The 15636-nt window shown below is 41.2% G+C and overlaps 1 protein-coding gene across 6 annotated transcripts in view; it reads right to left on the bottom strand.

Moving 5' to 3' along the window:
* The window catches only part of PCYT1B (phosphate cytidylyltransferase 1, choline, beta), a 44472-nt gene that overhangs the window by 15543 nt on the left and 13293 nt on the right, over positions 1-15636 (bottom strand). For all 6 annotated transcript variants that reach the window (XM_017728407.1, XM_017728410.1, XM_017728411.1 and 3 more), the window contains 2 exons: positions 3848-3947; positions 2415-2531 (listed from right to left, as the gene is read on the bottom strand). In XM_017728407.1, the coding sequence (XP_017583896.1) occupies positions 2415-2531; positions 3848-3947 (217 nt within the window). The remainder of the gene's footprint in view (positions 1-2414; positions 2532-3847; positions 3948-15636) is intronic.

The following is a 15636-nucleotide window of genomic DNA, read 5'->3' as shown; positions in this document are numbered from 1 at the left end:
AGGTTTCACAGAAAAAAAAGTACAGCTTGTGCCATGTTCAAATGGGAAGTTGCAGAAGGAAGCCCCAAGGAAAGGACTGGGAGAAGGCATATGCTCTAGTGAAATGAGCAGAGTTAAACATCCAGAAATCTTGCATCTTTAACTCTGGATGTACCAGTACTTTGTCACATTGCTTTTAAAACGAGGGGCAGGAACACCCACATTACCAGAGGACTGTAAAAGTTAGGTATTATCTTTCTACCCACATAATGTTGTGTAAAAACTGGTGACCTTCCCCACAACCATCTCTGTCCAACATTATAGCTACAATAGTTATTTGACACCCCACCTGGAATAATGTGATACCCATTTATAGCCAGTGGTTGTCCTTCACCACAGGTCAAACCTATGCCTTTGGATCTCACTTGTCTGTAAAAGTACTTGACAAATGATAAACGCAACATTACTAGTGCTGCAGTGAAGTGTGAGAGTAGCCCTATAGCCGCTGCTTCTTTCTAATCTGAAAACATCAACCTATCAGGCAAGCTGCGGACAAAGATGCAGTCTTTTTTTGAGATCTGAAATGGATGTTCTTGCCATGATGGTCATTAAGGACTTTTAAAGTAGGAAAAATGTAGAAAGGCTTTGATAGCCCTGAAGCTTGTGCAAAATTCAAAGCCAGATAATAACATAAGTATGAATTTCAGCAAGCAAAATGCTACTCTATCCTATTATGTCAGTTGTGATGCCTGCTGACAAGAAATTTAATGGTGATCAAAGCATTTTCAGTAGAAAGATCCCTTCAGAGAGTGTATTTGTATTTATTTACAGCCTTTATGACATCTTTAGGCTACCCTCTCCTGGAAGAAAAGGTCTACCAGAATTACTGGAAAACAGCAATTTTTGCTTGAATTCTGAAGAAAGGTTTGATTTTATTTTCTGGTTACTATTTGTTCATGTACAATGCAGACACAGTATCTTTCTTTGTAATTCTTTTGAATCTGTTATCCTGCTCTAATGACTGATTGGGGAAGGTATAAATGTCTATTTTAAGAAGGAAAGTGATCTTAGGCCCAAGTAATTGTCTTCACAACAAGAAATAGAAGGGGTTGGTTGTGATGCCCAAAACGACATATGATAGCGGTGCTTTTGCAGTACAAACTGTATGTGGGTGTGGGAAGGTGCCCATTTTTTAAACATGCTAACACACAGTGCCTTGTTGGGAGCAGGTGCTGATGAGTTCTGGCTGCTTTGTCCTTCACTCCAAAAATAAGGGCAAAGTGAAGCTATGGCATGTATTTCAAAGGAGCCAGGCTTTTGTCCCAAAGCTCCTTCTTTATCTGGAGCATCCCCATATCCTTTAAAAACTACAATGAAATGTACATAACTTGCATTTTTTTAAACCTCACAGTCCTGCACCTCCACTCAGGAAAATCAGAAAATCCTTAATGTTTCCTTCCTAACAAAGGGACTTGTCCTTTACCTCACAGGAAGCTCCATGGGAATCGACACAATTAATAAACTTGAGTAAAACAAAAAAACAGGTTTTATAGTAAGATTTTGTTTTCCCTCTGTGTTGGGTCTTTTTCCCCCCTTTCAACTGTTTGGGACAAATAATGCACCTTTATAGTATCTGAAGATTGCACTCATGTTGACTGTAAAGCATTTGAGCAGCTGAATGAAGGTTGCTGTGAAATGTTTCTGCAAGGAATAGCTCAACCCTGGAGGTGCAAGAAAAATGGAACCAAACTGCACATTTATGAGGCTTCATGAGAGTAGGGCTTGCACAGCCAACTAGGCAGGAAAGAGCAACCCTCCTCAGGCACAGGCCAACTGCTGAACAGCTGTTAGCCAGGCACATAGCAAAAGAAGAAGATATTCATAGCGAAAAAAAACCCAACAAAGTAACCTGCCCGGGGACACCTGTGAACTGAAATTACATTCCACTCATGACCTACATTTGGGTTTTCAATGATAACTGGCTAGACTTAGCTTCTGTGATGATGCTGAAGGCTGGGTCTGGACCTGGCAGGCAGAGGTCATGGGGCTGTGCCTGGCTGGTGAAGGGACCAATGAGCCAGAAATAAATAATGGTTGTTCTCATTCACTCATCTCCATCTTTGAACAATTTTGAGCAAATAACTGAAAAAGGTAAATTATTCATATGGAGCTATTTTAAGCTCAGAGCCATGCAGGCACCTGCTTTAACTAGAATGGGAATTGTGCCTGTGCTGCTGAGGGCAGAATTTGACTTTCACTTTAATTGATGCAATTGTAAGATGTAATTCAAGGCAAACCACCTATAGAAAGCCCCTGAGTGAAAGTAGCATTCAAGTCATAGTGTATAAACAGCTGGGGGTGGGAGCACAGCAATAACTCTCTGATAGTGAAGCACAGAAGCAAAAATTCAGTGCAATAAATAACTCTGATCTTACCTCCTACTAATAAGTAGCTATTTGGGAATAGAGTTTTGGCTTGCATAAGAGCTCTAGCATGGCCAGCATGGAAGAGGTCAAATATCCCATCTGCATACACTCTGACAGGTCTGTCAGCTGTGGAGAAAGAAACACAACACTGATTTTTCAGACCCCAAACAAGTTGCACTTAATTCTACTGGATGGCTTTTTGTTCCCAGATCAGATGATTGCAGAGATTTACCACTGTTCTGATATTCAAAAGCACCACAGGTGAACCTGCAGTGTTTGATACTGCACATTACTTGTTCTTTGTACTCTGCAGTTTTCTCTCAGACTTACCCTATTTATTATCATCCATCATCCCCATACTCTAATTTAGCAAAAATGTCATCTTTCTGCCTCATTCGGAGTTCCACCATATGTCTTGTTCTTTTCTCTCTGCCTTTCTAATCAGTTATGCCTTATGGATTTTTTCCCATCATCTCCCTTTCCCTCCCCTCTTGCCTTGACTAGCTTTTTTCCACAGCTTACTGCTGTAACAATTTATTGCTTACCTCTTCTACATAAACCTTTCACTTCCCTTTTTTCAGACTTTCCCCAAGTTCTTCTCTTTAACGAGCCTATAATTTCTTTTTCTCCTGCTATCACCCTTGTAACTCTTTCTGTACAGCACCTTCAGCAGCAGCCTCCATATTGAAAAAGGACTTGCTTTCTCAAATGACATGCTTTGCCACCTCCAAGCAAAAGCACAGTGGAGAAGAAAGCAACAGAGCTTCAACCTCCATGGATTGTGTTTCAGTGACAGCAGAGAGATGTCTCTGCAGTCAGGATATCCAAGGATCCATGGGAGAACACTGTTCCTTGCAGAGCTGACTGGAAAGCTGCAGCTTGTTCCTATAATGTGTACATACTTTAAAAGCTTATTTTAAATAAATAAAATAAGTAAACAAAGGCTTTTTAATAACGTCTTGAAATAAAGGGGGTGTTGAAGCATGCATATGGGACTTCATGTGAAGTCATCCTGCTTCCCCAGCCAAATCACAGATGCCCGAATAAAGAAATTGGCAAATAACCTTTAAGGCCACTGAAGGCCTGATGTGATCAACAGAAACATGAGTGAAAAGAAGAGTTTTCCAGCATACAGAGGCAGTATGAGACAAGAATCCAGAAGGTAGCTACTACATAACACAATTTTCAGGCTGGCAAGCCTTCCTTCCAACCAACATCTACAAAAACATCAAACTCTAACTTGAAATGTTTTCTCTTGTTGTTTCTCTAATAAAATATAATGGCTCTGTAGTTGATGGTTTCTTCTCCATTACCCAACAGCACAGACATCAGGCTTTTGCTTTTGCGTAGAAGGCAAAAATAAGCATTAATTAATGTTTGTATGGAAGAACCAGTGCTTTGGGAATGCCCACTATCCTGTGGACACAGCTCTCTCCACATACCTGGTGTTCCCAGGCGGGCTTGTGCAATGGTTAACTTCTCATGGGGGGCTTGGCACTGACAGCTTGTTTCATCTGCAAATGGGGCAGGTGCCGTCAGCGTCTGCAAGGAGGAAAGAAAACGAAGAAAGTAAATTTATTTTCACCACCAAGTAGTTATAAAAGAACCATTTAACTGTGGCAGAATGCTGTAACCAGACTTCATGCTAGCTTGCTCTCTGGAGATTTTTGCTTTTTGGTCACCCCTGAGCATGCACAATTCACACAAGGTAAAATGGTGAGGAAAATAAAGCTTTTCAAACATGTCATGTAACTGAATTCTTTGTCTCTGTTAGAGAAGCTTGGTCATCTTTGAGGTGGGTGAAGGCACACAATTTTTCTGTTTGCAGAATAAAGTCACGTTGGATGGTGTGAGCACCTTAACCCTTCTCAGCGACTCCAAAGGCCCAAGACGAAAAATATATTTTGTCAGCTGTAAGTAACAGCTGGGAAAACTAACTGGAACTTAGAAAGCTGCAAATGAGCCACCTCTTAACAAGCACCACTTCCTGCCACTGGCATCTGTACAGATAATTGGGAGTAGAGGTTGTTTAGTTGTGGTTTTAATCAGACTCTCCTATAATTTCGAGAAGCCATTCAAAATAAAGGCAAGGATGCAACCTTAAGTCCCATTTAACAAGAGCTGACTGAGCTGCAACTCCTTTTTGGTCTGACACATTCTGCTATAGTACTAAAATACTCTAACTGTGATCAGAGCACCACAAGGGTACTTGCTCTGAGGAGCTTATAACCTAAAGACATACGAGACAGAGTGAGGATGTGTGAAGACTGACGTGGCATTATCTGTCAGAAAACTTGATTACTGAAATTGTATTTTCTGCCCATGCCTATGTAGGAAGTTATCACCCATCAGACCCTCAGATATTTATCATCTGCCATATGGTCTTACAGGAAAAAAACACACTTCTACAGCTTTTGGCTTGAAATCCTTATGAAAACATAGCTGAGTTTTGGTTTGCTTTGTTTTTCAGATGAAGTGGTGGTTAAGAAAAGCCGAAGGAAATCCGTCAGTTTGGCTCCACCATGATTTAACTGGGAGCTCATGGCTGTGCAGCTGTGGCTCTGTTGGGTTTTGAGAGTGACCATTTGATGTACAACTGTCACACGAGTTTGAATACCCATGGTTGATCGTAACAGAATCTCTTTTTTCCTTTACATTGTTTTTTCAGATTTTTGATGCTGAATGATTAATCACTGAGCATTTAGCATTCTTTAGCATTCCTGAGACACTTTAGGGCATGTCATGCCTAATTGCCGCTGGTTTGTTGCATGGAAAGCTCAGAGGACAGCAGTAAAACAACAACGAAGACTTAAAGATTCATATACAGTTCTTTCTGCTGATTTGCTATTCATTTTGTTTACTGAAAGTAATTCAATTTCATGTAGGCTTCTTTTTTTTTCCTTTCCATTTTTCTTTCCTTTTTTATTTTTCCATACTCTCAAATGTTAAAGGAAATCACCATCGTTAGCATCTTCATGACAAAAATCACAGCATCTTTGCACAGACAAGGTTAAAAATGGAGAAACTATGACCAAACCCAAGTTTTTGTCTGGGTTTCATGGATGGGAACTGTTCATCAGGCCACCCACGCTGCACAATGTAGAACATTACACATAATCATACAGTGCCAGCTCTTTCCTTTATTTTCTAAATACTGTCTTTTTGCTTCTGGCTTTGCTATTGCTGGGTGCTAATCTGTCTTTTTATCTCCAAGCAAGGTCAAGCTACACGGCAGCCCATACAGCCTGGTTCCTGCTGAGATAAAGAGAAAGGCAGAAATGTTAAAACAATAATGGCTATGGTCTGAGGCCTGCAACTGGTAATCAGCTCCTAGCTTGGCAGAGGCTGTTTCCTTGGATGTTATTTGAAGAAAATAGGCCTGGTTTGCAGGAAGATATCTCTTTTTCCCCCCAGGCAAACACAGTGGTGCTTTTCATCCATGTAACCACCTTTGCAGCACTGAGATTTTTCTTTCAGTCTCTGCTCAATGGAGAACAACCTCTATTAGCTTCCCATCAGTCCAGCTTTTATAAAATGTTCATCATTAAAGCTCACTTTACAGATCAGGGCTTAGAACCAGACCTGTCAATATTCCCTTTACTCTCTGACCTCTCAGTTACTGGATACGAAAATACATCAAATGCAATAGATTAAAATCAGCCATATTCCATCAAAGCCATATAGAGAAATGCATAAACACCATGTGCTGACAGATCAAAGGAAATCTACAGCAGTAGCTTCCAAATGACTACTATTTTATCTGTCCTAAAAAAATTATTGGTAAGCTTAACAAAAACATGAGTAAAATGAGACCATTTGGTTTGTATATAAGCCCATAAGAAAAAATATTTCAAGAAATTATTAAAACCCAAAAATAATTTATCAAACCTTTTCAGTTTGCATATAATTACTGGTATTCCTTCCAGCTTCTTGACAGAATAACTAGAATTGTGAGAAGACAGCAAGTAATTTATATAGCAGCTTTTCCATTTTGGTTAATTGATTAAAGTACTTTTGGAAGTCTGCTATAGTTTTGCCAATAATCAGATGGTTAGACAAAGACTTTGTACTTCTGTCTTTCTCTGACAGATTTTTCCCTTCATCTCTGCCTTCCTTATATTCCAGGCATTTACATTTTGCAATTAGTCCAGCAAGTGAAATTAGCCTTGTATTTTGGAGCAAGGTAAGCTCTGGAGACCTGCAACATCCTGTAGTAATATGTGAGAGAAAGCTTATTACATGTCACAAATGGAGAAGTCATTGTAATATTAGGACTTATTAATGATAGTTACTTTAGAAGATGATAAAAACCTCTTGCAATAAGAGTCCTGTTTCCTGGAAATGAAGACAGAATTCAGTAAAATGAAGGTATGTGAAACCATCATATTTAGTAACCCTTGCATATTAGAAGCTGTTCATCCTATGAGAAGCTTAAATAATGTCTTGCTTTCTAGGAAATTTGCAAAAGATCTGAATGATGTTCAATAAACTTCAGGACATTAAAAGATGGAAGGTAGATAATGGGGGCTTTCCCAGCAAGCACCTCACAGCTCCATTTGCACCAGCAACATCTTTGGAACCCACAGCTCTATTTGGTGAGACAGTAGCCAAGAGGAGAGGGCACAGCGCGGTTGGTAGTCCTGAGCTGGTTCTGGGGCCAGGACACTTCATGAAGAAACCCTACATGAGAGCTAGAAGCAGCTTATTTTCAGGTGTATCTTGATGCTGCCTTTTTATTATCACTCTTCACAGTCTCTTAGCCTGCTGTAGCCATTTAACTTAGCTCCTAGGCATAAGATAAACACTCGAGTTTCTAATGATTAAAAGGGAAGTTGCTGGTGTTTTGTAGAGGCAGAGGAGTCCTACCACTGAAATAAGAGGTCAAGAACACCTGTTCAAGCACCTACACACTCTCTTTTGTTTACAGCCTGTTGTGTTATTTTGCTTGCTTTCTGTATGTTCAGTAGTTGGGTTGGGTTTTTTACACAGCAGCAAGGAAGACAGAAACATTCTTTTAAGTAGGCAAATGTAGACCCACCCATGTCATAGTGCACCTACCATTATAACTCTGCCTGCAGGGTGACTGCAAGAAACACAGCTAATGGAAGGAGCTACTGCCTTTTTTTTTTTTTTTTTAAGTCATGCAATTACACTACCTTCTCTCCTCTTGGTAAAGTTGTATTGTCATCTAAGATTTTGCCACCGACAAAGGTCAATGAAATTTCAGATCATGAACTGGTACAGCTACAGAGGCAACACTTGATAAAGCAGGCTGGACCTGTGCTCATAGCAGAATTAAATGGGCAGGGAAATTCTGTGGGAGGTCTGATGCTGTAACCACCTTTTGTCTCAGAGGCTGTATTTAGAACAGGTAAGTGATTTCAACAGGTAAGTGGAACAAATCACGTGGGTAAGGTCTACTCATATGAGGAACGATTATTTTGGGAACCTGCTCCTGATGTTGGGAAACAATAATTATAGAGCAAGAAACACTGACATCAGTTTCAAGGAATATTTAAAAAAACCTATCAAAACTATTGAAAACTAACTAAAAATATGTGCCAGGTTTCTGAGGTATGAACTTTTCGTACGATGAAGGACTACCAAAGCCTTCTCTTAGAGGCTCAGGGAGCAAACATTGTCAAAAATGAAAACCATGTTTTCTCCTACCTGTTTGGGTCAGCAACCTTGACCCAAATAGGTAAATTTATGAGCATTTAAATTGTAATTGAATCTTACTGGTAGTTGTCTCCTGGTAAACTTTTCACAAACAGTTCTAATATTAATGCCAGAATCAAAAAAAGTCTAGCCTGTTCTCCCACAGTTCTGTGGACTCAGGGAGGTGGATGTGAACTAAAAATATGGCAAACTAACCTTTTAAGAACAATAACGTTAGCATTCTGTTTGCATGCATTTCAAATTATCTTAGTTGCTCTTTCTGGGCTTTATCTTCAATCAAATACACTTTGTTCATCATTAGTATTAAGTTAGTAATGATTAAGTGCAAAATGCAATTAGAAATTGAAGATACTGCAGAGGAAAAGAAGCTTCCACTGCCTTTTCAAGAAGCACAATGATGTATATACGTAGAGATTCAGGGATTATGAAACTAGAACAACTATTATGTAATCTAATCTAATATTTGCAAAAGGCCAAATAATTTTGTGACAAGATTCCTGCATGACAGCCATGACTTTTGACTGAACTGGAACACATTATTTAGAAAACAATCGTAGAGGTAGGATGGGCCCCAAGTCAAGCAGAGTTCAAGTGAAAGAGTTGCCAATGAAGCACCTCAACCTCCATGAACACCAGCTGGAAGCAAAATGCAGCAATTTACCCACTTAAACCTGTTCCCCTGGCACAGCTGGAAGGAGCACTGCATGCCAGTGATCCAAGCAGGACTCACTGAAAGAGCAAACTGCACCTAGGGAACTGTACAGCCCGTGAGCCCGGATGTTCTCCTGTCCTGATGGCTACAGACAGGAAAGCTGCCAGATATCCCATCACTGGGGAAGGATATGCAGCATTCCAGTGTAAAGATGTTTGTGGCTCCTTCAAAGGGGCACTGGTTGCCGATCATCAGCCTGCAGACACCATCTCAAAGAGCCAAACTCGCTGCGGGGCATTTGCAACTCAATGCCCAGTGGCAAGTGCTTGCTGGTCCAGGAGTAATGCTGAAGGTTGGCCATGGTCAACAGACCAAAAATGTGTAACCACTGCTCTAGTGCCACTCTGTGTTTTATTGATCAATTCAGAAACAGGAGATAACGTCAGCTCCTGCATTTTGAATGTCTATCACGCATTTCTTTTTACTTGTACATTACTGTATAGAATCACAGAATCATCAAGGTTGGAAGAGAGCTTTAAGATCATCCAGTCCAACTGTCAACCCAGCAGTACCACAGTAACCCCTAAACCACTGAACCACACCACCCAGTGCCAGATCCAGATGCCTCTTGAACGCCTCTGGGGATGGTGACTCCACACCTCCCTGGGCAACCTACTCCAATGTCTGACCACCCTAAGAGTGAAAATATTTTTTTAGTATCTAATCTGAATCTCCTCTGTCTCAGCTTAAGGCCATTTCCTCTGGTCCTCTCACTACAGGCACAGCAGAAGAGACCGGCTCCCACCTCACTACACCCTCCTTTCAGGCAGTTGTAGAGAGCAATGAGCTTCCCACTGAGCCTCCTCAAGACTACACAAACCCAGCTCCCTCAGCCATTCCTCATAGGACACATTCCAGACCCTTCACACACTCACTGCCCTTCTCTGGATACACACCAGCACCTCAGTACCTTCTTTGAAGTGAGGGGCCCAGATCTGGACACAGTGCTCAAGGCATGGCCTCACCAGTGTTGAGTAAGGGTGACAATCACTGCCCTGGTCCTGCTGGCCACACTACTGCTGATATAGGCCAGGATGCCACGGGCCTTCCTGAACACCTAGGCACATGCTGGCTCATGTTCAGCTGGCTGGTGAGTAGCCCCCCCAGGTTCCTTTCTGCTGGGCAGCTCCCAAGCGACTCCTCCCCCAGCCTGTAATGTTGCATGGGGTTGTTGCGACCCAAATGCAGGACTCAGCACTTCCCCGACTGAGCTCCTGCTGCTGTCCTCAGCCCGTTGATCTCTCTGTAGATCCCTCCTACACTCAAGCAGATCAACACTCCCACCCTACTTAGTGTCATCTGCAAATTCACATCAGCTATACACCTGATATATGGCTAAAAGAACCCAACTCTGCTTTAACACAGGCAAGGGTTAATCTTCTGAAAGCAACTCACATATATAGCTAAGCTATTGGGTGAATTTGGCCCAATAATCAGTCTACTTGTGCTTCTTTATAGAGATACATTTATCAATTACTTTATGTCAGATGTACAACAGCATTTTGTATAACCCATTACTCAGAAACAGAGCTATGAAGAAGCAAAAAAACCTCAAACCTTTTCTTCCTCCTGCACAGGAGACACGTTTTCTGCAGTTCCTCAGCTGTCAGCAGAAAAACCCTGGGAAGATCTATTTTCCCACAGGGAGTGCAATGGGCTTCTCTACAAGATCCCTGATTCATCCAGTGCCTTTCTCAAGAGGTTTTCACCTTACACCGTCTGTTTATATGTGTGTAAAACAGGAAAGCAGATTACATGGAAACAAAAGACACACTGGGATAGACAGTTCTGGCTGTACTGAATGTTTGTGCATGATTGTGGATGTGTGAGTATACACTACACATATTCCTGCCTGTGTAGTCAGTATTTCCCTCCTAGTTCTGTATTTCTTCTGCTCCACATCCACGCATGTGCTGAGTTCTTTTTACATTTTATACATATGTTATATTATAATGTTGTCTATGTTCCTGAGGAGGGAGCAAAGAGAATCTATTTACAATGGATTTCCATTCCTTTTTAAAGATGTGATACAAACCTTTGCAGTAATGGCAACAGCACAGTTTAAGAAGTTGGTAATATTATCCTAATAAAAACTCATTCTAAAACATCATTTCATTTGCAAGCACGGAATGCAATATACAGAATGTGATGTTTTCTCCCTGTGTTTATGTGTCATTTCTGACTCCTGAAAAAATATTTGCAGTTTTGTGTATCTGACAAATATGTAGTGCAACTTGTATTTGCAGAAACTAGCATTTCAGAACATATATAAACTGCATGTCCTCTGACATAATACAGGGAAATCTAAGTAGATTTTTCATGTCTGTAGGCAATTTTTTTTTTTTTAAGTGCAGCAAAAATTGCTACATGTCCCTAAATACAAACCTCACTTGGCACGTTTTTATGGGTTTGTGCTTTTATATAGTAGCCAACATTTACGAAAATGAAAGTTAATCCAAAGCAAAACCCGAACTTCTAAAGGACCAAATAAATATTTAGTCAAATAAAGTAATTTTGGGTTCCTTAAATTTAATATTATTTACATATTTATCTATGCTTAGTTCCACAGTGAAGTAAACAGATGGCAGACCCCCTGTCATAACATCACGTGGGAAACAGATGTATGGGACACTTTTCAACCACAATAAACCCCCCCTACATTAATCATTGGCTCCTCTGATTAAAATTGCATATACCTTCCGGTGATACAGGAAAGACGAACATGAAGATCTATGAAAGCTCATGGAAATAAAATACTGAAATGATTCTAGAGGTTGCATCAGGATCTCTTAAAACATTCCTTGCAAATACGAAGGGATGAAAGTACAGGAATCCAAGGCATGCACACTCTCCTCACAATTATTTCAGATTTTGTGTTTGAGTTCATTGCTTAACAGCAGCAACAAGGAAATTGTCTAAAGGAGTAGAGTGACTCCTTGAACCATTATACAGCTCCAGTGTGTGAAAACACTAAAATGTTCTCCTCTTCTCCTCTATAAAATAAGTGTTTTCCAAATGTACTTGAATCATTTGAAAAAAAAAAATTAATTCATGTACTTTCATTTCTTCTAAAATATCAAGAAAATAAACAAAATGGCTAAAGCAGCTGATACAGAAAATTATGCAAGATCTGTCATCTTCAATTGTACCTGAGTCTCATTCTCCAAAGTGTTGTAGATTCAGTGGCCCCAAGATACTTAATACCTAATTCCTATTGACCTGTAAAAGCCCGTAGCCTCTGAATCTCACAACACTACAGAAGTAAATCTGGGCTTTGGAGCAGTGCTGGGATTGCAAGGGTGAACCTCAAATGGCCCTGCCACTTGCAGTGCCTTGGCAGAACATGTTTTATCTGCCATATGGATAGACCAAGTATCCAGCTAGTCTGTCCTTGCAAGGATGATGGAAAAAGCCCCCAACAAACTATTTGGGTACCTCCACACAGGGCCCCAATGCCACTTCCTGTACAAGACGTGAGATCTGGCCACAGTTCCAGCTGCCTGAGAACAGACATCCAAGGGTAGTATGGATGCCACATACCCTTGAATAGCCCAGTATGTCTGGGATAGCACTGCCTAGGGCAGAGCAGACACAGCAAAAAGCACTTACCTGCTTCTTTACGTCATCTTAAAGATAGATTCACTTTAAATTCATGAAAACTGCTGCTTAATTCCTTAGTTAAACTAAGAGCTTGCCTTACTTAGGCACCTTTTTAGTACTGATGCACGCAGACAAACCCTAAGGGCAGGATTCCCAGACTGAGATCCACAGCCCCACAGCACTCTGCAGCTTACTGAAAGTTATCCAGGGACAACTGCCATACTGTGAATGTGTGACATGATATGACCAGAGGTCATGTTTATCCCACAGAAAACAGTGAAGGCCCCCATGACCAAATCATGGGTATTCTGGGGCTCAAAAATATGAATGGGACCGCAGCAGATGAGAAAGTGGCCTAATGCAGTAGTTTGGTCCAGATGAATATGCAGCTTACTGAAAGTTATCCAGGGACAACTGCCATACTGTGAATGTGTGACATGATATGACCAGAGGTCATGTTTATCCCACGGAAAACAGTGAAGGCCCCCATGACCAAATCATGGGTATTCTGGGGCTCAAAAATATGAATGGGACCGCAGCAGATGAGAAAGTGGCCTAATGCAGTAGTTTGGTCCAGATGAGAAAAGGGATACGTGCAAAAGAATACAAAACAGGATTGGAGAAATGCTATTTGTGAGGGGTTTTTTCTTGACTACAAAACTCATAAAACCACCACTATGGATAAAACCTGTGACTCTGATTGGTTTGTTTCTCTGTTGTGCATCGAGACCAAGACACATGGGTCACTCAGAGAGACATTCTGGCATTAAGATACATGGAAGTTGAGAACATAAAGAGGGCAAATACTAAGTCAGAGATGGAGCAGAGGAATTGACTGAAGCAACACAAATGCTTATTAATGCTCCAGCTGGTTAAGAAAATGCACTGAGTGTCTTGGGAAATAATTAATGGTAATTTATAATTACAACAGTACCAGGCACTGGAAAACATCAGGTTTCAATACACATTGAAACTTACCCGAGAACTGCCTTCCGTGACCCGTTTTCCTGATCTTTGAATGACACAGGTTCTTTAGTCCTAATGTGACAGTTCCTGACAAGCTAGCAGGCTTCATAGCCTAAAATCGGGGGTCTAATGGCAGATATCCAGTAAAAATATTCACAGTTTTAAGGCTTTAAAGAAATAATTCCCGTTTTAATTAAAAGGAGAACAACAGTTTCAGAACAGAAGCAACTCCTTTTCACCTTCTAAAATTTGAGGTGATTCTGAAGTCCCAATTCTCAACAAAAACTGCTTCCTACAACTTAGCACATATTAAGAACCTGAAAGCCCAGATAATTAATTTTAGAGATATGTAAGAACCAATGAACAGCATTAAAAAGTCATCTGTAAATATCACAGACTTATCACCAGTTATATCATTCTGAGGTACCAAAGCCATCCTGAGGTCCAAACAACACTAAAATGTTACCTGAGACACCCTCTTTCTTTTACACTAATAATCTAGGTGACAAGGTTACTGACCCACCACTGTACATGTTGCCTTCAAAGGATGAGATCAGACCAAGTACTGAAGATCTTAAAAAAGATCTGATAGGAATTTGATGTTATCAGATCGTCTGTCAAGGGGTGATTCACTTTAACTCTTCAGAATACCTGCCCTTAATTTTCCTCACTTCAGACATCACCTGGCTACACTTGTTTGCCTCACTCCCTCTGCTTTGAGCTCAGTGTATTGCATTATATTTCACCAGGCAAGATTTTTTTTTTTAGCTTGAGGATAACACAGTTCTGATGACTGATGAGGTATCACTTCATAAGGACACACTTTCCTCAAATATTTATTCAAAATGTCTCCATTGTCCATTATTGGTACTCAGAAAGATCTAAAAACTCATAATGAATTCCTGTTTCATTCATGTACTCTGTCACCTTAATTTCCACAGAAATTATACTGGAATGCATGCTACTGTAAATACTGGAATCATATTGTCACTTCTTTCTTTAAAATCTTTTAAAATGTCACACTACACAGAGAGATATATTCAAACAGGTAGTTATATCTGAGCTTTTGACAGAGAAATCTTAGACAGCCTGTACGAACACACTACAGAAACTATACCTGAGCTAACTTTCCCTATTAAAACTGCTCCAAAAGCTTTCCATTAACAAATTAACAGTCTTCTTAAAAGCCGAATCTAATTATAACATGACCAAGAAGAAAACATTAATTTAGGTCAGCTCCAATGACTGTTGCTATTTCTTGTCATATCAGAACAATGTCTCAACTACAGTGTTGAATTTAATTACTGAAGTTTGATGTTTAAATATGTTTTAATTAGCACTGAGACTGAATTCTGGTGTTAAATGATCAAATTTCCAGTACTAAACTGTTGCATACATCATGGATTGTCACATCTTGACACTGCCTCCACAATTCTGTGACTGCATTTATGTATTGTTATTATTAATTTTCTACCACCTTGCTAATGGTGCACACCATGCTGGGATAAGGAGAGATCTTTTCTGGTGGGAATAATAACAGATTTAAATAAGAAGCAAGGAAACATTCGAGATATTTTAAGTGAGCACATGAAAAGAAGGACAGCTCTCAGAACCTGAATTCTTGGGGTACAGCAGCCTCGTAAAGTTGCCTACACGGTCTGAAGAGGTCTTTAAGCAAAGAACATCAGACGAGTTATTTCAAGTATCACTCTCCCGGCCCTCCCTCATTCTCCTGTCCCCCCAAAAACCGCAGCTCTCCGAGACTCTCTTCTTCCTTACACATCCTGAATCGAACGGGCAACTCCTCGCCGGACTTTTAAAGTTGAGAAAAACGGGATTTGCCATTCCTGGGCGCCGTAATCCGGCCAAGAGCCGGCCCACAGGGCAGAGCACGGCCCGGCGGTCGGTCACTGAGGAGTCCCCGGGGACTGCCATTCCCGGCGGGAGCGGCACCGGGAGAGGCTGGGACCGGCCATCGCTCCCCGCCGCCGGCTCCTTGGAGCGCGGGCCGCTCCTCTGCATTCACTACTGGAAACAGGGAGCTTTTTAGATCGTAACACGGCTTTGACACCACACGCCTCCCGCCGCCGCTCCCGCCACCCGCGCACATGCGGCAACCGCGCCGGTACCCGGGCGCGCCCTGGCCCGTCGGGAGCGCGGGGGATCCGGGTTTTTAACGCGGGGACCAGGAATCCTGCCTGGCTGTCACCGCACTGCCCCGAGTTCCTGCACAGCACGGCACAGCCCATCTGGGACAGCCTTCGCTCGCCCCTT

Source organism: Corvus brachyrhynchos, unplaced genomic scaffold, assembly GCF_000691975.1.
Source record: "Corvus brachyrhynchos isolate BGI_N302 unplaced genomic scaffold, ASM69197v1 scaffold11, whole genome shotgun sequence".
Taxonomy (NCBI): Eukaryota; Metazoa; Chordata; class Aves; order Passeriformes; family Corvidae; genus Corvus; species Corvus brachyrhynchos.
This window is presented reverse-complemented; position numbering and strand designations above follow the sequence as displayed.